General features: G+C 40.8%; 2 protein-coding genes across 6 annotated transcripts; one reads left to right on the top strand and one right to left on the bottom strand.

Annotated features, from left to right (window-relative positions):
* Positions 1-198: 198 nt before the first annotated feature.
* Positions 199-8,257, bottom strand: LOC107313358 (uncharacterized). 5 transcript variants are annotated; one of them, XM_085546845.1, is made up of 9 exons: positions 7,585-7,635; positions 7,432-7,473; positions 7,142-7,215; positions 5,826-6,072; positions 4,378-4,526; positions 3,815-3,965; positions 2,658-2,861; positions 1,160-1,237; positions 199-720 (listed from the first exon to the last, which is right to left on the bottom strand). In XM_085546845.1, the coding sequence occupies exons 4-9, from the start codon at positions 6,060-6,062 to the stop codon at positions 646-648; spliced, it is 894 nt and encodes a 297-aa protein (XP_085402971.1). In that variant the 5' UTR covers positions 6,063-6,072; positions 7,142-7,215; positions 7,432-7,473; positions 7,585-7,635; the 3' UTR covers positions 199-645. The 5 variants fall into 5 exon arrangements, with proteins under 5 accessions (XP_085402971.1, XP_032300463.2, XP_032300462.2 ...); XM_032444572.2 differs by lacking the exons at positions 7,142-7,215; positions 7,585-7,635 and adding an exon at positions 8,113-8,257 and having other exon boundaries at positions 3,815-3,962; XM_032444571.2 differs by lacking the exons at positions 7,142-7,215; positions 7,585-7,635 and adding an exon at positions 8,113-8,247.
* A 3,163-nt stretch (positions 8,258-11,420) lies between these two features.
* SDAD1 (SDA1 domain containing 1) lies at positions 11,421-24,180 on the top strand. Its single transcript, XM_015861482.3, has 22 exons — positions 11,421-11,577; positions 11,667-11,771; positions 11,915-12,013; positions 12,124-12,234; positions 12,692-12,763; positions 12,847-12,947; positions 13,234-13,291; positions 13,905-13,979; positions 14,759-14,860; positions 15,570-15,639; positions 16,298-16,401; positions 16,870-16,927; positions 17,488-17,546; positions 17,941-18,017; positions 18,380-18,477; positions 18,876-18,952; positions 19,328-19,457; positions 20,456-20,553; positions 21,015-21,205; positions 21,705-21,789; positions 22,142-22,303; positions 23,729-24,180. The coding sequence occupies exons 1-22, from the start codon at positions 11,488-11,490 to the stop codon at positions 23,777-23,779; spliced, it is 2,073 nt and encodes a 690-aa protein (XP_015716968.2). The 5' UTR covers positions 11,421-11,487; the 3' UTR covers positions 23,780-24,180.
* The last annotated feature ends 492 nt before the right edge of the window (positions 24,181-24,672 follow it).

Raw genomic sequence — 24,672 nt, 5'->3', positions numbered from 1 at the left:
TGGTAGATGAGCAGGCACCAGCTGAAGCCTCAGCAGCTAGAGCCCTGAGCCCCTAAGCTTCATCTGATCCATAAAGCACCACACATGCAACAGAATGCCTGTAGTATAAAACCTCTCTCATAGGTATCCACCCATCAAGAAACTCAGCTTGTACACCCAGTGCTGCAAAACCATTTAAAATATGAGATCACCAATAAATGAACAGATGCCAACACCTTCTCCTTTATCAAACTTTGTTCATCTCTAAAACAGGGCTAAACATACAATTCATTCTCAAAGGGATGCTGGTAACATAGGTTGAAGCAGTAAGTACAGTGTGAATGCTTAAAAAGTAGTAAGTAGTGCAGGATTTTGGACTAAGCCAGTATGTTACAGCACACAAGACACAGAGTGCCTTTCAGCCAGCCTAAGAACTGCTAAGATACCTAAATGGTATCTTAAAGCAACTTGGTGGTCCAAGACTGATTTTCAAACTACTTGTCTACATCAGGAAAAAAAATAATAAGCAAAACTATCTTTATGTTTACTCTAATGTAAGAACATTTAAGGACCAACTTAGCTGCTGGCTTCTGTTCATTTAAAGAGAATTTAGAAATCTGCGTTAGCAGTAGTGGAAGAGCTTTTCTCATCTTATCTCTTTGGACATCACTTCTTAAAAGCTTGGAACATCTTTTCTTGAGCTCCATTACCATTTCTTCCAGCCAGCATTTTCAGGAGGAACTGAAAGAAAACAATTAAGCATGTGATTAACAGACTCAAATAACAGATAATAGAGAACAACTGAAGAAAAAGGCAAAAACAGTATCAAAAGGGTCATCCACTGCTTATGACATGAAACCAAATTCGGTGAACTCCTTTCTTTGAACCTCAGAGAAATCTTTTTCCTGTTCACTTGCTGCCAATGTGGTTCCATGCTACAGTGGTCCCAGCACCACTTGCAAGTTCCCCTGATGATCTGGGCCCCTAGATGCATTACTATGCCACAGCATCTGTGACTACAACAGTCCCACCCCTCCATAACCTCAGGAGGAAGGGAACCAGAGGTCCCAGATCCAGGCAACTTTACAGCCAAGACCTTGGGATGACACAGCATTAGCCACAAGCACAATGAAATGGAGGCACAGACAACAAACACCCTTAGCAGATTCTCTTGACTCACCTGAGGCTTTCGGTAACCCTTTCTTTCCAGGTACTCCTTAAAGGCCTGTGTACTGTACAGCTGTGCATCTTCTATCTCCTACATTAATTTCCAGAGGGGATGGAAAAAAAAAACATTCAAAGTTCATTTTTATATACAGGTTCCAAATGCCTAAATAAACTACATGGTGTGTATCTGTCCAGATGCCAATATTTTAACTGCAAACAGCTAATTCCAATCTGATTTGTTCTTTTGAAAGAAATGAGGTTGCTTCATGAAGTATTTTGTAAATTATAACCTACAGCCCTGTAAATTTGGTGCCCCATGCTAGACAAAGTCACTTTTCCCCATCATTTTCTGCTTAAGGAAGGAAGGGAGCATCACTACTGTGAAAGTAAGCACACCTCCCATCAATAGTATGTGGTGTAATTCCATGGGGCGGTGACAAGATTAGCTGGACTTCCATTCAGCCACGAACTTGGCTTTTTTTTTTTTAGGCATAATTAACAGAACCAAGACCTCTGTCTTGATGTTATTCTGCAGGCAGTTATTCCCAGGCGAAACTTTCTCCTTTGTTTCATCGGCAGCCTTTGCGTGGTTTTTGCCTTCCGCAACTGAGCTTTACCTTTGGAAGGAGTGCCCCCTACAGCATGAACAACGTCCTGCTTTCCTTTTGTGCACACAGCACAAGCATGGAGATAAAGTATTTTTATAAGGAATAAACCTACACCTAAGATAAGCCCAGCAGCTGAAAAATAATCCTGCCTGATCAGTCCTTAAAGTAATAATTTGGGTAGGCACAGTACCACAGCTGAATCCAACTGCTTTCTAAAGGTACTTATTTTAGTACCACAAAACAAAGATTAAAACACCCTAAAATAGTTCTAAAATACTAATTGCTGGCTTTCAGCATGTGAGTGCTTTTTGGCCACATACAGTATTAAGCCCATTAGAAGAACTAGACTTAATTTTCTTCAACTAAATCTTGATTTGTAATCATTTCCCTTCTAGAGCTACTGCCCATATAGGTGCCATGAAATCACAACCTAACCACATTGAATGAGCCTGTCTGAACCACAGTTATCTCTGCTTGGATAACAACAGTCAGTTCTACATCTGTTTGTGGCTGTCGGGCACAATACAGTACAGAGATCATAACAGCAGCTCTTCCATGGCTGTATCACAAAAGAATGATGTTAGTTTTACATTCACGGTATCTTTTCACTCAAGTGGTGCTTGGCATTATATTTTTCCCCCCTGCTGAGAATTCTCTATAGTTTGACCAGCAAAAAGACTGTAGAGTCATACTTTAAAGAGTACTCTTAGGTCTCACTCTATTTTATTGCTCTGCTGCATGTAAAACATAAACCTTATTAAAGAGTTCTTTTTTATGCACACTGTTTCCCTAAGATAAATGCATAGAAAAGTTTGAGTGCTTCGAGAAAACCAGTCTCCTTCCTCAGCCAAATGTCATCCAGACCACATAGACTTGTGAAAATATTAATGTGGGCTCTTTTACCTTGACCTGGCATGGCAAGCACCCTAGTTGATGAGAACATCTGACAGCAGCCTTGGGAGGTGAAGCCTCTTGTCTTTTTGACTGCTCTGGTTGCACATGGAGTTTCACTGCACAGAAAGGTACAGGAAGGGCGGCCTCCCTTTCACAGCTGGTGCTGAGCAAACTCCTGAGTGCGTCTTCGTCGATACTCCAGTTCCCTCCTCCCTTGGAGAACAACATAATGAAAATCTCAGAGCAGGAAAATAAAAAAAGCAACATGATCTTACTATTTTTTTCTTCTACATACTTCCTTCCTCAAACCTCAACTTATAGTATAACTAAACACTGGTCAGATGCTTGTATTTCCACCACAGTGATGATTGTAGAATATCCCAAATTGGAAGGGGCCCATAAGACTCAGAGTCCAAGCCCTGGCTCCACACAGGAGCACCCAGAAGTCAGACCATATGGCTGAGAGCGTGGTCCAGATGCTCCTTGAGCTCCAGCAGCTTGTGACTATGACCACAGCCCTGAGGAGTCTGTTCCAGTGCCAGACAATGCAATGGTGAAGAATCTTTTCCTGATATCCAACCAGAAATCCCCTTAAGCAGTTTCATGCTGTTTCTTTGGGTCCTGTCACTTGGCAGAGGCCAGCACCTGCCCCTATGAGGAAGCTGTAGGTCCCTCAGTCTCCCCTTCTCTGTGAAGAATAAACCAGGGGACCTCAGCCACTCCTCATACATTTTCCCTAAAGCTTTCACCACCTTTGTAGCCCTGCTTTGGACACTCTCAAGTAGTTTTATGTTCTTTTTGTATTATGTCACCCAAAATTGCATGCAGAGTTCAACATAAGGCCACACTGGTGCAGTGCTGGTACTAATAAATGAAGTATGCATTTCAAATAAGTGGGAATTGCTCCCAGGTGAGGCAGTAAAACAGCAACTTGAACACATGTGGACTCCCTGGAAAACCTTTTTGAAGCAAGTTTACTCTGCAATGATTTCGTATGATGATATTTATTTCCCTTACACAACACAGAGCTGTTTCTGACTTTGGCTACTGGATTCATGTACCCAAAGCCATACTTTTACTTCTCAGACCTAGAGACATTTGTTCTAAACAAAGTAATTAGGTTTCTAAAATGAAAGAAAAAACAATTGCAATTTTATTTTACTTACCAAGGACATAACCCAATCACAAAAACGCTTGGTTACTTGCTTTACGTATTTGTCAAGTGGAGCTGGATTACCCTGTGTGGCCTCTTTCTCTCTTGCTGCTACCTTCTTGGAAAGAGAAGTACCTGGTTTTTTGACTCGAGACTCCTTGCTGCTGCAAGTTTTAAAGTAATAAAATGAGAAACATCCTTCAATTAGCTACAACAGGAGTGACTACTCAGTCACTAGACAGCAACCATATGTCTTTGAATTAAAGATGGTGCAGTTTAGCACCAGATGTGGCATGATTTTTGCCAGGAATAGTCAGAGCTATTTGAATTAGTTGTAAACATTTTCATAAATATTAGGGTCACACCTGCTAGATCTAGCAAGACAATCAAGGTTTGGATGATAAACATGGGAAACAGCCTGCCATTTTTTAAATAGAAAGCTCTTAAAAGTGAAGGCTTGGATATATACATCTAAGTGAGCCTGCCCACAGGAACCAGAATTTCTTCTTTCCACACATCCCACACATTATTTAAGGAGCCATTTGTAATGCTCTCTGCATTTTTTCCTGTACTCACCCTGCTAGTATCTTGCAGCTTGTTACTTTCATTTTCTTGTCCTCCGTATGATCCTGTACCTCCTGAAGAGTTTGATTCTCCTGTTCATAATCAACCTTACTCTTAAAAAAGATTCTGGGATTGAAGTTATCAGCGGCCTCTTTGAAGAGCTGTAAGCCAAGGAAAAAGAGAGCATCTGTTCAAAAATACTTTATGGAATGAATTCCTTTTAGAAGCTGCATGAAGGACTGTGCAACATGCAAATCTCTTCAGGTACGCTAACGGTTATTGCTGTTCATAGGTCAGAAATGTCAGAAACTTCAAGTTATAGACTTCTTTCCTAAATCTCTAAAGCATTAATTGCAACTCAGGCTTCTTGCCAGATCTCAGAATAATGCACAATTTCCAGTCTCTGCAATCTTCTATGGCAATCTGATGTACTACAAATGAGCTTTTATTTCAGTTGCTTTTAAGTTTTCCTCTTCTCAGTACAGCTACTTATTACATAACCCCATTGCTCCAGTGAGAGCAGCTTGGGTACAGGGAGAGCTCTACTGTTGTAATCTTAGAGAATAGAGACCTGGCTTCCTGTTCTGAACTCAATTAACCAAGCTTTCATCATCTTACTGCATCCAAACCTTAGGGCAGTATAACCCCCCGGGGCTGTCTAATTAGCAATATGGACTGAGATGCTTCAAACCCAGGGGTCCCCTTATATTATAGCATGAAAAGTCTTCCATTTCCAAAACAGTCTTCTCACTCTCCCCTGCTCCTTTTGTGAAATACTGGTGGTAAAAACAAAACAACTTTGCCACTATAGTTGGCCACAGACCTCTGTTTGCAACATTCAAGTAACCAAATTGTGGAAATTCACAGATACAGAATAGAACTATCTGCTAACTTTTTTTTGCATGAAGTGAATTTGAAGAGCCAGTCTGGGAACAGGCTTCTGTAAACAGGCTGAAAAAAAGGTTAAGTAGTAAGATTATATCCTGCTATGGTGGGCATGGTCTTAACTTTTCCATTTTTCTTCCTGCCCTATCACATTGATTTGTTTCAGGGGCTGATGATATATTAACACATAACATTCTGCAATCTAACTGTGATAGCACAGTCAAATTTCTCATCCTCTTCATAATTATGTCCTGCAAATTACTTGCTGACAGTCTGGTCCTATGGTCTAACTCTAAGAAACCTTTAATATCTCTTGCTTCATTTTTAATTTGGAAAGAAGCAAAGGACAGTGCTTTGTAGCATTAATCAAAAACAGCAACACACCAGATTAACTTCTTGTTTAAACATATTCTTTAGAAAGTTGAATTGGGATTACAAAAATCACTGCCTTTGGGGAGTGACTTTTTTCCAAGCATGAATCAAGCACTGTAGGATGCTGATTCAGACAGCGCTCTATGCACACAATGTAACCCCCTCCTGCTTTGCTGCTGAGGACTGAGCTGGGAAAGACAGACCTGTATTTTGCTGGACTTCTTGCTTTTGTTCCATGGAGCTGTGTGTGAAGACTTTACTGCGCTGCTTTTCAGGATAACTGGGGCAGGTCGCTTTTTACCATACACAATCATGTTTTCAAATGAAGGAGGGAAGCCATCCCTGAAGTCATCTAGGCCTTTTCTCAGGAATATCCAGTGCTGGCCATTAAGTGAGCCTGGGGTCCGCAGTCTGCTTTTGCTAAAGCTGTTATATGGCATTTTTGCCTTTCTGTAAGCAAATTGAATTGAGCAGAACTTAAATACCAAATTCTAGTGAAAAAGACCACAACACATTTAAAGTAAAAATAGATATTCAACTGAAAGCATGTTTATCCTTGCTATCCAGTATTTTGCTACTATTTTGCTTAAGAGAAAAGCTTATAAAACGCTGAGTTAATCTGCACAAATGAACAACTGCTAAACATCAGAACTGTTCACTCACAGAAATCCAAAAATGTATAAGTAAAAAAAGCTCTGTGAAGTTATCAAGTTGTTTCAGCGCTCATTTTATACATATCTGCTGCTTCAACAACATCAAAATACTGTAAAGCTTAGTTTTGACTTTTCCCACTATTACAATGTAAATTCTATTATGCCATGTATGTAATCAAAATCACAGCCTATATAGGTTTTGATAAAACTGTTAAATTCAGACAGGATCCAAGCCAGCACTTTCTGACAGCAGACTCTTCCATCAAGCATTCATAGCTAAGTGTCCAGCCAAGACTGCCTCCATTCTTCTCAATTGCCTTCAGCTGACAATATCTTTTCCAGCTTTCATTCACTGCACATGCAGTCTTTCATCTGTGGCCCACTGAATGTTATCAGCAAAATAGCTTCATCCATTTCAAAAAGGTAGATATTGGTAGCTGAGCCAATATTTATTTCTTTATTCTCAAGAGCTTGCAGATGCAGTGTTCAGTTTGCATTTTCTAAGCAGTCTCCTGTAGTTGCAGAAGTGGGGGGAGGAAGGTGCAGGAAGGCAGCTATGGCAGCCCTTAACAGCCAGGCTGGAATAGAAGACTGTGTTTGCTGCAGTGGGCAGAAGCTGCACTGTCAGGTAGCAGCAATTCAGATTGCCAGAGGAACTTCACACACACACTAATGAGGTGATTCAAAGTTATAAAACACTTTAATCCTTTTTGATCTGCAGGAATTAAATTGCAGGCAATAAAGTATTGACCTATTATCCTCATCAGAAAACACCGTCTACTCTATGGCAATGTAAAGAATCTGCTTTAAATCGAGTGGGATGAAAAAAAGACAAACATTGCTGAACTTCAGCATTCTGCACTTACCAGGTACTGGCATTTGTGCAGATCCTCACCCCAGTTTGTTCTTGGCTTCACTTCCTCTTTGGATGCTAGAAAAGCTTTTTTAAATTTCCAGCCAAATCATTCAGCAGCTGGGAAGTGTGTCTATCTAAAACAAATGTTGAGATGCTACTGCAAAGCCAGGCACAAGCTGATTAGCTAACTTGTGTTAGCAGTGCCACTAGACAAAGCAATTCTTGAGCATCTGTAAAAAAATCATGTTCTAAGAAACTGCTGTTAACGACTACAAGAACTGTAAAGAGAGAAGGACATACCTGATATTTACAGATCTATGAAGATATCCTAGGCATCTTATTCTGCAAATATGGCAAACAAAGCAATCAAAGCATTGCTCTGCAAGAAAATCTCCAGAAAAATCTTAAAAATCTATGAGAAAATATGCAGAATTGATACTCCTATAGTATTACTTGAGAAAAGGTGGTTTTAAGTCTCTGCTGGCATAGTGCTCTGGCTTGTTTCAAGATGGTTGTTGTGGAAACCAGATCCACAACTCTATCTGCCTACAACAAAGGCTTTTTCATAGAGAGAGATACAGAGAGCTGTGTATCTCTGTGGACTTTAGATGGAAAAAAAATTGAAATTACAGCAGAATCTTATTCCACCACAATATATATGCTCATTTTTCAACACCAGCACTTATTCAAGAGCTTATCAAAAGTCTTTACTGCTGATTAAACATGACACGATACACTGCTTAATGTGCCTTTACTCAGTGTTCATTAACATGCTCTCCAGTATAAACATAAGAAGTAAACATGGGCTAAGTATGGTGCTATCACATCTGGTGCATTTGAGTAAAGACACAAACTGACAGGTGAATTCTAAAGAAATTGCCTTGCAGTAACTCTCCTTAGCAGCCTGTGGAATACATTCTGCTAATTCCAGACCACATTCTCATTATATTGCCTAAACATACTTGCACACTGCATACTCACACAGACTGCATAGGTATCTCAATACCTGTAGACACTGGGTTGATATTCTTGCTGACATCAAAATACATTTGCCCACCTCAGTTTTGTGGTCTTCCATGCTATCCTAGGCAGTAAGAAAAATACACTTTAATTCAGCTCAGGGCAGTGTTATGGTTTTTCTTTTCTCAGTCACACAGGTCATGCAGTCTTACAGTGATCAGACTAGAAGAAAAAGGGAATGATTTCAAGGGAGTCTGCTTTAAGGTGAGCTCTGCTCTACCTCTCAATCTAATGCTAAAAACATAAGTACAGAAGCATTCAGAGAAATAAAATATTTCAGTGTAATTTCCACATTTCCATAAATCTCTGAAGCAGGTATTGAAATTTGCACCTGTGCCTGACTATCCAGGAGACCAGAACCACATTAACCCCTTATGCTAGCAAAGCAGTTACTGATTAGGTACTGATGGATGTTCTGTGGTACTATTCACATGAGCAGCAAGTACAAATGCCAGCAGGACAAGTGCAACCTATACTGCAGATATTGTGCTAGAACCACAGAATAATTAAAGTTGGAAAAAGACTCCTCAGACCACCCAGCCTAAACCCAACCCACCCCCACCATGCCCACATCCCTCACTGTCCCATCTCCATGTTTCTTGAACACCTTCAGGGATGGTGACTGCTCCACCTCCCTAGGTAGCCTGTGCCAACGCACTAACACTTCTTCCAGGAACAAATTTTTCTTAATATCCAATCCGAACCCCTCTTGGTGCTAATTAAAGCCATGAGGGACATCATGTTGTCTTATCAGCATGTTGCACGTTCCCAGTTTTGGTCCCCCACCTCAGCATTACATTACAATCCTGGAAACAGCATCATTAAACTAAATGCCATTTCTTTTAAGGCATCTATTACTTTCAAGTTCAGGCCAACATTACTGAGCTAAATAAATATTATTAAAGTAGTAAATAACAAGTAGGTCTCTTTTTGATCAGTGCTAACAATCTGAAAGCTGCTTCTCAGAAGTCATGCTGCTAGCTACCCAAGGGAAGGCAGGTCTATGGCATCAAATAATCTTAGCTCATACTACTGACTTAGCATAGAAAATCCCAAGAGTTCACATAGTTGTGCAGAAGTATTGCTGCTTCTTGTAAACCACACCTCTGCCAGCTGCTAGTGATATTTAACTGAGACCATGCTATGGCAGAAATGATGGCATTGAATAATGCAGATAAGATACCTGAAAATACTCCACATCCCCACACCTCTACTGCAAACAGTGATGCTACTGACAGATCCAGACCTGCAAACAAGCTCCACACTGCTCTGGTTTTGAAAGACATAAAAGGACTTACTGCTGTTTCTACACCTACATGGCTCATCTTCAGTTTGTGAGCTGGAGCTGACTGAAGATCTGTTGTATAGTTGGAATAATACAAGCATATAGCTGAAATTACAGGGCAAATAGCCAGAGGGCATCTGAGAAAAGACCTATCAGTTCTGAGGCTTTCAGTTGAGATGGATGCTCCCCAGTGTTGAGACTCACCACAAAAACTCCATACAGAAGCAGTCTTCAGAAAGAGATGCTACCTTAGTGGTGGTCAGCCCTTAAATGAGATCTGGGAGAGGTGGAGTCAAGCTCCACCCCTTCTGGTAGCACAGCTAATTACCTTCACCTGTGCTCCTGCAGCTGACTCATCACTTGCCTCAGGTGGTTAATCAGAGGTTCAGGCTGTGATCAACAGTTTCCCTTACAGTTGTGTTTGCAAAAACCCAAGCAGGCAAAGACACCCTCAGCAGCTTCTACACTGATGGTGTACAGGGTAACAAAGAAAACACTGCTTATGAGGCAGTCTTTGACATTGTATGGGAAACTGGTTCACAGCCTGGACCTCTGATTAATCAGCTGAGGCAAGTGTAGGGTCAGCTGTGGGAGCACAGGTGAGAGTAATTGAGCTGTGCTCCTGGAAGGGGTGGAGCCTGATTCCACCCCCTTTAGACCTCATTTAAGGGCTGACCACCACCAAGGCAGCTTCTCTCAGGGATTGCTCCTTGGTGGAGATGGCCTCAGTGGTTCCCTGCAGACTGAAGGCTTCCAGTGGGTGAGTTTTTCTTGTAAATAACCTTTTGGATATTTGCAATTGCTATCTTTCGTTATTTGTCACCATATGGATGTGTAAAATGCTGCTGTCTTGCAAAGAACAGGTTAATGCTGCAGTCACTTAAATTGGTGACTTTTCATCTCTTACAATGTTTCTGTGAACTTTGGAGAAGGTATCTTTCCTGGTCTTTGCCACAATGAAGTTGTCACACCTGGAGGTCAGATTCCCCCAATTCCTGAGAAATATGCCTTTAAAGATCACAAAACCAGTGTTTATATCTCATCTCTATGCACGCAGATTTCTTGTGTATCCTAAATGAATTTCTTTCCTTAATACTAAAACATATTCCTCTCTTTATCTTTCTGAAGTAAGCTTCATTCCTGTAACTTGAAAGCTGACTAATGAATAATTGTCAACTTTATCTGTGCTTCCCAGAACAGAATCCCCATTTATTTCCTCACTCCTGTTCATTATTTGCTATATTGAAACCAATTTCTACTGCTAGGCACTCTGGCAACTCATAAGCTGCCTTTAAACACAGCTGGCTCTCTGTTCCAAAGCACTTTCCAAAATAATTTATTTTTTGGATTATGTAATAACGATAATAACAATAAATCAGTAATTGGCATTTTTGCTCAAGGCACTAGCTGAAATTGTAGTTAACCTGACAAAGGCATGAAAACACCACAGCAGAAAATACTTTGTATATAATGATAGCTGCACAGCAGATAGATTGTTGTTATTCCTGTAATGTTTTGAGAATAGCCTTGATTACTCTATCAGTGGGTAACTGATCCAGAGCTTCTTATCAAGCTTCTGACAGAGGCAATGTTACTCAAACCTAAAATGTGTGCCTCCATTTCCTCTGTTTAGTATCAGTTTTGACTAAACGTGATTATGGCAGTGGAAGGATGCTCTGCTGCTCTTCTTTTATATGAAGCTCACCGTGTTCTGCCAGGTGGTAATATCTTACAGGAACAAAAAGACCACTTTAGTTTTAACTGCAGGTGGGTTGTGTCTGGCTGCTGCAGGCCTCTTGAAGCGGACTTCACTCAAGCATACACAGTGTGTGATGGGTTGAAGGCCGGACTGGATGATCTTAGTCATGTCGAACCATAATGCTCCTGTGATTCTGTACAAGTCCCACACATACTAAGCAGGAAGCGCTGTGAAGAAGCTCCGCTATCTGACAAATGTGACCCTCGTCGGGATCCGCCGCGGGGCGGGGCTAAGATGGCGGCGCGCAGCCGGTAGCTCACGCGTTGAGTGGTGTGTGTGGGGAACCGGCGCGATGTCGGGCCGCCAGGGGAACAAGCTGCCCAGCAACCTGCCTCAGCTGCAGAACCTCATCAAGCGCGACCCCACGTCATACACCGAGGAGGTAAGAGGGTATGGGCGGTAATGGGTGCATGGTAATGGTAATGGGTGGTAATTCCGTCTGAATTAAAGACCAGCGCTGTGTGTTGGCAGTTCCTGCAGCAGTACCACCACTATCAGTCCCATGTGGAGATCTTCACCTTCCAGCCGGATAAGCCCAACAAGGAGCTGGCGGAGCTGGTGCTGTTCCTGGCGCAGGTAGGACGGGCCCTTCCGAGGGGGAACACGCGAGCTGCCAGCGGGCCCATGGGCGCTGTGTTGGTCTATGGTGCGTTTCACGGAGCTCTAAGTTTCATATCTGAGGGTTTCGGTAGAGAGCTGACCGAGCTGTCTTTGCCCAGGTTGCTCACTGCTACCCAGAACACATGGCCAACTTCCCCCAGCAGCTGAAGGAGCTGCTCTCGTACCACCACACGGTGCTGGATGCTGACCTTCGAATGGTAAGGCGTCTGGGAGTACTCATCTCCCGTAGGATATGATGTACTGAGGATAAAGCTGGCAGCTGAGGACTGTGGTCAAGTTTGGATTCTGACCTCTGTTTCTCATCCAGACCTTCTGCAAGGCTTTGATGTTGTTAAGAAACAAGAATCTGATCAATGCGACGAGTTTGCTGGAGCTCTTCTTTCAGCTGCTGAGATGTCACGATAAGCTTCTGCGAAAAGTAAGCTGTGGTTACAAATAGTGGTCTCGCCTTCCATTGGGTTTCGACAGGCTTAGTAAAGTAATGCAGCCCTGGTGAACGGGTGTTCAGCATTTCTTGCTAATGAAATAATTAAGTTTCAGATAGCTCTGCTCTTTTGGAAACTAGAAGTGCCAAAGGGAAGACTTGGTCTGTACATCTTATTAATCATGAAGCATGCTGCTGTAAGCTGTTTTACTTCTTTTCCTATCTCACTGTAACTTCAAGTATGCTTTTTCAAATAGATAGAAATCAAGCATATATGAAGACTCAAAGTAACTTCTTGTTGCTTTTCCATCTTCAGTAACAATGAGAAGATATTATCAGTGATGAGTCTGGTTTCATTTTAGTACTTGGAGACTGTGGGGAAAATTGTGATGCATCTGCTGTGTTCCTGGTGCGACTTGCTTAAGTTATTTTTTTGCTCTCCCTCTTACAGACACTGTATACTCACATTGTGACAGACATCAAGAACATAAATGCTAAACACAAGAACAATAAAATAAATACAGTAAGTATTGTATCTTTCTGATGCAGTTTGCTACTTTTTATTGAGAAAGTTGTTTAATAAATTCTTCTGAACTGTTTTCTTAGACACTGCAGAACTTCATGTATACTATGCTGAGAGACAGCAATCCAACTGCTGCCAAGATCTCTCTGGATGTGATGATTGAACTCTACAGAAGGAATATTTGGTAGGTTTGGCAGCCTCGTACTGTTTCCCCACTTACTGTGGGGCACTCATCCTGATGTTGCTCATAGCATGTAGTGCGAGATGTAATGTGGAGAGCCTCAGACTTAATGTATTTATCATCTTTGTTGCTGAAAGGAAAAGACTTACAGTTTCAACAGGAAGGTTTTAAGTCCATCAGATTCAATAGAAATTCAGATTGATTTTTAGAAGTTCATGCAACTTAATTTTTTGAGAATACATTGGAAATTGCCAGGCTTGAAGTAAAAGAATGTTTTCTTTTGTTCAAGGAATGATGCCAAAACAGTAAATGTCATCACAACTGCCTGCTTTTCCAAAGTGACAAAGGTGAGATCTGAAATAACTTGAATTTGTGGAATGAGAAGCTTGTTTTATTGCAAATACATGCTGGTATGGGGAGGGTGGGTGTACTTTCCACAGCTACTCAGGAGACACTGTCAGGATATAGCCAGTTCATCAGCACTGTTACGGCTTTTATTTGTTAAATATGATGAGAACTGCTAACCTGCCTGGGTTTGAGTGGATCTGAGGCTGCCTGTTATCTGCATAGGTTCTGCATTGCCGGATGCTTTAAAACACATTCAGTGCTTTGAGATGTTCTTCTGTAGTACTGAGCACAGTTGATCTGGTATCAGCTGTTCAGGAGTTACCAATAACATTGGCATAGAGCAGTTTCAAACTATAGAAAGGAAATGTGCATCATTGGATTTGCTCCTGTCACTATAGAAGCCCAGCTGCCTGCTGGTCCTTTGTGTGGTTCTGGTTGTTGGGGGTTGGCAGCAGAAATCAACTTTGTACGGAACACTTTGATCTGATTCACTTTTTGTATCCATGCCTATGAATAATAGGGAGTTTCTTAGCGTAACCTCTGATAGGGATGTTTGTTTCTAGTAAATACTTTTGTCTATTTGTTGTGCTCTACATCAACTTCATTTTTCAGGTATTAGTTGCTGGTTTGAAGTTCTTCCTTGGGAAGGATGAAGATGAGGAACAAGACAGTGACTCAGACTCTGAGGTGGGTGTTGAAATTAAATATTCTCAGGTCTTCAAATTGTTTAAGAGCAGTCGTCCTGCTGGCATTTACTACAGCAATGTGTCCTCTTCTGTTCTGCTGACACTTCAGTCTTGTTTCCTCTAGTTGGCCGTCCACCTCCCCAAAATTTGTTGCCAGTTGGCCAGGAATGTTAGCAGGACGCTTTTGCTGTTTGCCTATCAACTAAGAGCTTCCTTGTGTTCTCATACTCATTTTTAAGGAATGATTAGGAATGATAAGGAATTCACTTCTAAGAGGACTGACCAGTTGGGTTTTTTTGCTTGTTTGTTTTTCTTTTTTAAACTTATGGGTGAGTAGATGTAGTTATTGAGTTGTGAGAAGAGACATTCACCTGGTGTTTAGGAAGCAGGCTTATTTTTTTTTCCTATTGGATTCAATTTCACATTTATTTACAAACAAAATTCATTTATCCTGAAAGGCTGATAACTTGATGCAATTTCAATGTAGAACCTCCTAATACTGGAATGTGACTATTTGTATAAGACTGTATAGTAGTCTGTGATTACCTAGCTGTAAGAATTATGGTGCTGATGTGCTGTGATGTGTTCGTGACCTCTCTTGTATTAGTTGGTTTTGTGGAATTGTGATTTTTTTTTTTAAAGGCTGTTGTCTCTGTATGATGAAATTTAGGTGGGAGGAGACAATTTTCAAAGGTAGTACATGATCCCAAAAAACATTGATACTTCTTTTGCATCCTGTTTGAAGTCTGATTTTACTTGAGTCTTGTTTCCCTTGTGAAGGATGATGGCCAGACAGCCAGAGATCTGCTGGTGCGGTATGGAACTAGCAAGAAAACCAGCAAGCGCAAGAAGAAACTGGAAAAAGCAATGAAGGTTCTCAAGGTGAGGAGAGTGATGTCTGACTTGCTGGTGTTTAGCTTAATCTGTTTTCACTGTCGTAATAGCTATCTTGTGTCATCTGTTTGAAGCAAAGCTCCTTAAGTGTTCTAACACCCATTCTTCAGGCATTTGCCATGTCTTCTTTTCTCAAGGCTAAACAAATCCAGTTCACTCAGCCTTTCTTCATAGGGGAGAAGCTCCAGGCCCTTCACCATCTTCGTGGCCCTCCGCTGGACTCTTTCCAAGAGATCTCTGTGTTTTTTGTACTGGGGAGCCCAGAACTGGACACTATATTCCAGATGAGGCCTCACCAGGGCAGAGTAGAGGGGGAGGATCACCTCCTTCGACCTGCTGGACACGCTCTTTTTAATGCACCCCAGTATGCCATTGGGCTTTTTGGCCATGAGGGCACACTGATGGCTCATGGCCAGCTTGTCGCCCACCAGGACGCCCAGGTCCCTCTCTGCAGAGCTCCTCTCCAGCAGGTCTTCCCCCAGCCTGTACTGGTGCATGCAATTATTTCTCCCTAGGTGCAAGACTCTACACTTGCTTTTGTTAAACCTCATTTGGTTTTTTACTGCCCAGCTCTCCAGCCTGTCCTCTTTATTCCTCTTTTAGAAGGGAATAATGAGAAATGGCAGCCTGGTACTGAAGCATCCGCAGCTTTTTTATGGAATGAGAAAATGTTTCATTTACATTTTTTGTCATGCAGAAACACAAGAAGAAAGGCAAGCCAGAGGTGTTCAACTTTTCTGCTATTCACTTGATTCATGATCCCCAGGGTAAGCACATATCACCTTCTGTGTTTTCTAACTTATTTTTTATTCTTTTCTAACTTTGTGTTAATCTCAGACATGGAAGTTTGGGCAAAACTGCAAGGAGTCACTGGGGACAGTGTGGTACTTCTGGCATCTCTTATCCTAGAGTTTCATAGTACTTAAAAGTGCGAGATCTTATTGCAGTTGTCCAAGTGGAACACTTCTAGAAGGGCAGATAAAGAAGATGCAATGTTACATCATTGCTTCAGGTTGCTACAGAGCAAGATGTGCATCCCATTTGAATGTTATAACCTTCTTTTGTTGTACAACTTCACACATTTGCAGTCTGATGTAGTGAGCCTCCAGGGATTTTGTTTTTCAGGTGGTTCCAAGTGTATCTTTTTAAAACAAAACAAAAACCCTAGTGTTAAATATTGACTGTGTTTATGATTTTGCAAAACTTCTGCTAGTTTTCTTTTTTGCTAGACCTGTGAAAACTTTAGATTTTCTAGGCATGCAAGGGGAAAAGTAATGTACTGGGAACAGTGCTCTCAGTGCCTGTGGTTTCTTTTGTGCAAGGACACTAGAACTTGAAACCAAGCAACAAAGCCTTGGCTGCACTTCTTAATTTGGTCTCATCTGAGTTGTTCACAGTCTACTATAAATCTATTATTGCTTCTAGATTTTGCAGAGAGACTGCTGAAGCAGCTGGAGAACTGTAAGGAACGATTTGAAGTGAAGATGATGCTCATGGACCTAATATCCAGGCTAATTGGAATACACGAGGTACACAGTCTCTTTCTTTTGTAAGGGCCTGATAGAAGCTAACCTTGGCTGGGTGGTGATGTGCTGTGGCCTTGTGGTACTGGAGAATGAGTTTCAGTTTTGCTGTGTGTTGGAAAATGAAGATGAGTATGGCCATGCAGTTGCCACAGGTATTTATGGTATGACACAGTGATGTAGTCACTGTCATTGTGTAGTACAATTAACTTGTATTTAGGGACAGCCTGCTCTGGGAGAAAAGACTGTGTTCCTGAAGCTAGGGGAACATGCAGCAGACTGTACTGATTGGAGTCCCTTCCTCATCTGTGTGTTTCATGCTTGTGACTGGAGAATGTCATGCAATTAAAATGTGAGGCATTTGAAGATCAGGCTATGTAGAATCATTGATTATTACAGCATACCAGATTGTGAAAATGATGCTAAGTTATAACAAAAGCAGCTAACCTGTTACAAATTTTATCATCCTTGCAGCTTTTTCTTTTCAACTTCTACCCCTTCATTCAGAGATTCCTGCAGCCCCATCAGAGAGGTAAGCAGCTACTAGTAGATAGCAATCTTGGCCCATCACATCACATATACAGTTAGTTCCTAAAAGTGGTGCTGTGAGTAGGAAGTAAGGGTAGTTCAGAGAGTGATGGATGAAGGAGGCAGATGGCTCTTATTGTCCAGAACAAGGAATGGACTTGATTTTTCTGACTTGAGTGTTTCAGAATCCCCAGCAATGGGATGAAGTGAATCTGCAGAGTTCCTAGTTCCTTTCAGATCCTCACCAGTTTAGTGAAGCTGTGTTTTTTGCTGCTTTGTTTTCCTGGCATTTTGATCTACAATGGGAACATGTACTCAAGTGTAGCTGGCTTTTAAAGTCTGCTGCTGGGGTGGAGAGCAGTACGTGTTCCTAATGCTTGGTGGGACAGAAGAAATACTTCTGCAAGATGTCCCAAATAATTCCAGCCTGAAATAACTTTGAAACTTGAGTGCGCAAAGATCTCGTGGAGGTAGCTGTGTTGGTGAATATTGTTACTGACCAGAGTAAGTTCTGTTGATAAGCTTTGATGTCTTTTCCCTACTCTTCTTCTCTTTTTTTCCCAGAAGTGACAAAGATTCTTCTGTTTGCTGCACATGCTTCACACCAGCTGGTACCACCTGAGGTCAGTAACTCACCTACTTCTGGTGGCATTGAAAATGGACAGTGGGCCAGGATGGGAGTACTGACTGTTGAGTCCTCTCACTGGGGGAGGGAAACAAGGAATCTGGTCAGATTGTTTTTCTTGAAAAGCATACAGGAATGTTTTGCTCCCTTGGGTATTTCTGTAAGTTGTAAGGTGTTGCTTTGCACAAAAGGAGACAGTCCCATGCTTGAATTCTTCATTTCTGCAGGAGAATTTGTCCAAAAGTTAGTTGCAAGCTATAGTGGCAAGTCCTGAGCTCTGCCTTTCTGTAAAAAGGGCTCTGTTGTCTGTTAATAAGATATAACAATTTTCACGTTTTCACGGTTACATTAAATGAATAGTAAATATATTCACTTTTTTCTTTAATTTTCAGATTATCCAATCAGTTTTGATGACCATTGCCAACAACTTTGTCACTGACAAGAATTCTGGGGAGGTCATGACTGTAGGGTGGGTACAAAACCTCATTAAAACTGTAGAACTCTATCTGTGTGTGGAGTAAAAAAATATACATTGTTTGCAGCCTATTGCTGTCATTCGTCTCTGCTTTTAAAAACCAACTTGATACTTGAATAAAAACAAGTTAGGACTGTATCTAATCAGACAAAATAGGGCAGACAAAATAGATGCAGAATGCAAATGAAATATGTTAAGTTTTTGTGGCAGAATGCATCCTATGGATGTTCCTCTTTATTTTAGTTCATGTTGTATTAAGATGCATCAAGTTTGAGATAACTCAGTCAGTTACCGCGACAATGAGAGTTTCTGCCAACTGTGCTATTCAGGAAAATATTTCCCTTTTGAATTTTTAGAATCAATGCAATAAAGGAAATCACTGCAAGATGTCCATTAGCCATGACTGAAGATCTGCTTCGTGACCTCGTTCACTACAAAAATCATAAAAATAAAAGTGAGTGTATTGCATGGATAGGACTTCTGTGTCCTTATATCTTTTTCGCTGTATCATCTGGTCATCAGTTGTCATAGCTTTCATAACAGTTCTGTAAGTGGTATTTCTTTAATGTGGACTGAAAGGTATCACTTCCAATATGCCTGTTGCATTTCTGTGCGTATACATAGACAAAAACAGTCATGGGTAGTTAAGGCATAGGAAATGATCGACAGAAGTAGAGAAGATTGGCTACTAGCAAGTGAATATTTGGCTCTAAGAGCACTGGTGAAATCAGTGCAGAGCTGTAACTCAAGAAATTGCATGAGCAGGCTGTAAATAACGATTATGGAAATGAGCTTTGTTTGTTTTGGATTCTGCTATTTTGTACTTAATCCTGACCCTTTTTTTCTGGATAGATGTGGTGATGTCTGCGAGAACTCTGATACACCTTTTCCGTTCCCTGAATCCTGAGATGCTGCAGAAGAAATTCCGGGTAAGGGTGGTTTTCTGTGTAGTTCATTCACAGCACACATAAGCTTATGTGCTCAAAAATGATGATGATAGAGTCTCATAGTATCTTGAGAATGTGATGGGACTGTGTATTTCTCTCTCCATGCCTGTTTTCTTTATGGATTTTGACATGCTTTTCTCTTGTTTCAAGGCTGCCTTAGTACAAATTTATCAAACTCATTGACAGAAGTGATATAGAAACCTGTCTTTCTAGAATTAGTTCAACTCTACAGTAGTTGAAGATACTTATTGTTGTTTCATCATGCAGAATTTTTGTATAATCCACCTTATATATTTTTAATAGATTTGTGGGAATTAAAATAGTAGCCTGCTTAGCATGTATTTTGTTTACCTATAGGGTAAACCTACTGAGGCCTCGGTGGAAGCCAGGATTCATGAATATGGAGAACTGGATGCCAAGGACTATATTCCAGGAGCAGAAGTACTGGAGGTTGAGAATCAAGAAGAAAAAGGAGGAAACCAAGAAGGTAGGCCTTTCTTCTTTATTACTTCAATTTTGTGCATCATCACCACTAGGGTTTTATTTGGACTTAAAACTTGGTGTTCATGTGTTTGATTTGCTGTTCTCATGCGCTGCATGGTTTGCATATATGTGTTTGTCTAGTGTGAAGCACTGGTACTTGTCCTTGAGTTAAATGCAGTTTATCCAGAAAGATCTAGTGGTCACTGCATTTCTTAATACAGTGTACACTGAGATGGAAGAGGGAACAATGTGACACAATTAACATTTGCAAACTAGTGCATTTCTTCAGAGTTTCTCCAAAACGTAGCTCATTGTTTTGAGAGCCTTTAGCATAATATGTGAATACAACAGTACAGCTTGCTGCTGTGCTCAAGTGCTAACTTCTTGCATACTCCTTAGGTATCTTCTATGGTTAGCTTTGTTTTGAGTGAATGAGATCACCATTTTTGCTCACTTACTGCATGTTCATAACAACAAAATATGTGAAGGAGAATGCAGCTCATAATAAGATAGAACAGGTGCTTTATAAAGTTTGTTCTAGAAGTGTGTGTTTGAGTATCTTACACTGCCATATGGTGGGTATCACTATATATATATATATAGCTGCAGGTGTGCCAGGAGGTCAGAGAAGCAGAAAGGCATCTCAGCTTCAAATCAGTCACTACCAGAGTTGTGCAATGTGAGGCTTTGACATTGCAAGCCAGGTGTAATTTGGTTGCTGAGCTTGTGAGTGGGGAAGTGTTGGAGCTACTGGTCTGTTCAGCTGTGGATTTACTTCAAGATGACCAGATGTGTGAAGTATCTTCAGTTTTTGTAGTGTGTGGTTCTGATGTTGGGATGCTGAGATCCTGCAGATCCCGTTTGGTGAGCGTGTTCCTGGGCATGTTGTTAACAGATAAAGAAAGGTGATGAGAGTTTGGTATCCACTCTTAAATTGTCTGAAACTCAAACAGTCAAACTAAGTTTGTACTAGCAGCTCTGTGCATTTCTTCCCTTGAGCAGATGGATGGGAAAGTGCTAGCATGAGTGAGGAGGATGACAGTGAAGATGGGGAGTGGATTGATGTGCACCACTCTTCAGATGAGAAGCAGCAAGAAGTGGTGAGTTCCAAATGCCTTCCACCCTAAATAGAAATGGGACTTGCTAATAGCAGTCCAGATTCTCTTGCTCTATACTTTCACATGACTACTTTTAACTAACTACATAGAGTAATTTGACCAGAATCAGTGAGGTGAGGTATACTAGGTATACTTGTGCACCTGTGCAGAAGTGTGTATTGTCAAGGTGAAGGGAGAAAGTTGGTGAATTCTGTTCCATTGCAAAGCTATAATGTTTGCATGGTGAGTGCTTTTATCTGCTCTGAACTATTAAAACATTGAGCTATTCCTTTCTTCTAACAACCACACAGGATATAAAACTCCTAAGAGTCCTGACAACTGTTTGGATCATTTCCAAGCAGTGTTATTTGTATGTAGATATTTGGGAGGCAAAGGTCATTGACTATGGCATAGAATTTGCTTGCAAAGGTCAGGATGATGATGCTTTGTTCTTATCTCAAAAGGCAGAGAAGGTCAAAAGCATGCCCATAGAGGAACGGAAAGCCAAAGCTGCGGCAGTCAGTACAAGCAGGCTGCTAACTCAGGAAGACTTCCATAGAATACGTCTTGCCCAGCTCTCCAAGGAAATCAGTTCTGCACCGGGCAAAGCTATAAAGAGGAAAAATATCGAAATAGATGATGAAGAGGAGCGCAGGTAGGATATGAAATGCTGACAAGTGCTTTCTTTCACCCACAGGCTGGTGATGTAACTCCCGATTGCCAGCAGATGTAGAACTTGGTCATTCACAGCTGGTGGCAGGTGGCAAACAGCCACACAGCCTCAAGTGGATCCTGGCCCAGGGGATTTACTTATACCTGTGAGAAAAAGCAAGAGGCATTGATAGAAGCTGTGGGACTCATTTTCTTGTTCAGACCAATGGGCATGTTATTGTTGTAGTTGCAACGCTGTATCTCCAGATTCTTAAATGTTGTTGTTCAAGCTGGTCTTGAAAAACAGTTAGTGTTTTATAGGGATTGTCCCACAAATGAGGGTTAGCTTGAGAGAAAGAACAGGAACTGCTTTTGTGAGTGAGTATAGCAGGAAAATGGCATAAGAGGTGAGAGAGAGAGAAAAGTCAGGTGAGCATTTTTGTTCTTCTGGTCAGAGGATGCTTTTGTATGATAATCTTTTGTTGGATTTTTTGTATACGTAGAGGAGAGCTGCTTTCACTCAGAGATATCGAACATCTCCATAAGAAGCCAAAGTCAGACAAGGAGACAAGACTGGCAACTGCAATGGTGAGGAACTTGGCTATTTCATATCCTCTTTTAGGCTTCTTAAAGGGTTGTGGGCTTTATCTGTTCTGAAATAAGGAACTGGAGTACAGATGCACAGCTGCCATCTGTGTTACGATTAATTTTCTTTTTCTAATGTTGCATCTTGGTTGTAACAGATAAACAGTCTCTTGCTGGTGGAATATAGACACCTCCAGTTTTCACTGTTACTTAATACAGCCAGTGTGGAGGAATGCATGTCATACACTCAGTCATATCGAATCCAGATTTATAATTGCTACCCTAGGACCTAGCAGTGGATGTTAAGTGTAGAGAAAAACAAATGACTATTGTTATATTGTGCTGCCTGTTGTAGGCTGGAAGAACCGATAGAAAAGAATTTGTGAAAAAGAAAAAAAGATTGAATCCCTTTGCCAGCTCAACCAATAAAGAAAAGCAAAAGCAGAAGAACTTTATGATGATGAGATACAGCCATAATGTCCGGACCAAAAATAAGCGTTCTTTCAGGGAAAAACAGGTAATATTAAGTATATGCATAAAAAGCAGGTATTCATGTGCTTAAAACAGGCTCCATTGTAGTGTAGTGCCTTAATCTTTATTTTTTTTTGAGATTACAATGACTCTTAAACTTGACTTGCTGTTTCTAAAAGAGCCATCTGGAATGGTTTCAGTACTTGTTCCTGATTTAATGTTTTGAGTTTCAATGCAACAGCTGAACAGTGAAAGGAAGGGTTCTTTGATACTTTAGACTACGTCACCAGTTGACCGTGGTTTGTATGCCCCAGTTAAAAGAGGGTTGAAGTGATGTAGTTTTAATATACTGTGTTCTACCGCCCTCCTTAGTGGTAGAATAAGATGGAACGTTCTTTTTGTCTAGAGTTAAATCTTCTTACCCACTAAAACATCTAATGTACCACTTCAGAGCAATTTTGTTGTTCATGCAGTTTTTCTTCCCACCCTTGAAAAGCAGCTTCATAATCTTTCCAAAAATGTCTGTTAATCCCACTTACCTTTCAAGCTGGACCAAGATTTCTTCTGGTCCCTTTCTGCTGAATTAATCAGTGGAACAAGTTTGTTACTCTGTCCTTTTCCTAAATTATACAGTATGTTAAATGACATACTGATGCATTGATGAGAGACTTTATATTTCAGGAGTGAGTCTGGCTTAAAAAAAAAAGTTGAACTGTGTAACCACAGCATTTCTGCCACTGTGTGTGTTTGCACTTGACAGTTATTGCTCCCAGTTTTAGCTGAGAAATGATTGGTGTTTCTCCCAGGTTGAACACATGATTTTTCCTTAGTAATACACATTCTTATTGAAAATAGCTTAGTGGAACTTATACAGAAACATCTGCTTAATTCTAAGCACAACCCAAAGTTCTTAACTTTACAGCTGAAAATATTGTTATACTCTTATTTCTTTCCAGCTCCTTGCATCAAATTCATGTTGTCTACCTTAGAGATGAAACAATGGCTTTTAAGCTTGAGTATAAAATAGTCATAAAACTGCAGTAAGAAAGAGCTGAGTGAGACTAACTTGTCTATGATCCGTTGGTTCCTCAGTGCTGTTACAGTTATTGTGTTATTGCACCTCAGTCAGCTGGTTTGAAGATAATTCAGGTTCATAAGTCATCTTACAGGTCCACCTCACCTGTAATATATTAAAGCCGCTTTAGATGTGTATTACAGCACAGATGATGCAAGTTGTTAGCTGTACCTTTCTCTTAGGAAATCTGGTTTATTTATCAAATACTCTACACGTGGCTTTAATTGATCTGTAACTTTCTGATCTTATCTACAAATTCTGATCTTATCTACAAATGCCTGTGCCCATGGGTGGGTGTATTGAGGAGGATTGTTGGTGTAATAGTTTGCTTACTTAATAGTTATAGGTGTGAGAGTTTGAAATACCTGAATATTTCTCTCTTGTTTCCTATTCCAGCTGGCTCTCAGAGATGCGCTCCTGAAAAGGAAAAGGCAGCTGCTGAAATAAAACAGTAAAGGAAAGAAGTAGTTCTCACCCTGCAAGAAACAACTCTAGAAATACTTGTTTTCTCCTCTCCCAAGGAAGCAGAGGGGGAAAAAAGAAAAGAAAAAGGAACTGAATTGTGCTGTGGATTCATTTTGATTCCTCTCTACTCTGTTCAGAATTAGAAATTGAACGCTGCCAAGTTGGATATTGCATCCATAGGACACTGAAGAGGCCTTAATCCTCGTAGGATTTTTGATTTTTAATTGCCTTTCCTACGAAGCTCTATCTTTTTGAGTATAATTTATTTACAGCTGTTCTGTGTAAGTATGAATTCAAACATACAATTTTATTATTAAAAAAAATCTTTTAATTGATTAAATAAATGAAGAGGTAATTGGAAGGAGAAAGAATATTACAGCTCACCCCTTGAAGTGTGTGTGTGCGTACAATGTGTATGCCTGACTTATGAGAGTGATTTCATAGTAAGCCAGTGGTCGTTTTCATTACCCATTTGCTTATAATAAAACCAAACTGAGGGGAAGAACGGCTTCACTATGATGTATGAGGGGAAAAAAAGGAATGAAGTCAGTATAGAAGAAGGAGGCTTTCACATTCCTGTATAAACAGAGGTATCGCACAGAGGCAAGATAAAGTATCTTATTTTCCTTTATCAGTGCATTATGTAGTGGGAATTGTGCCTGGTTGATTCTTTTTTAATAACATTGATCAGTGGGTTCTTTACCGTGACACAAAGGTTGAACTCCCGCTTCAGCCTTAGCTTTGGCTGGAAATGCTACTGACCATGCTGCTGTCACCCAGCTGCTTCCATGATAACTGAGTTGCTTACACTACCCTTTTGTGAAGCTCTGCTTCCCCCTTAGGGGAGGTGAAGTGTCATGCACAGTATAATAGGG

This window comes from Coturnix japonica, chromosome 4 (genome assembly GCF_054131305.1).
Source record: "Coturnix japonica strain WE chromosome 4, WE-NBRP24, whole genome shotgun sequence".
Lineage (NCBI taxonomy): Eukaryota > Metazoa > Chordata > Aves > Galliformes > Phasianidae > Coturnix > Coturnix japonica.
Note: the sequence above shows the minus strand (reverse complement) of the source record. Positions and strands in the feature narration are given on the sequence as shown.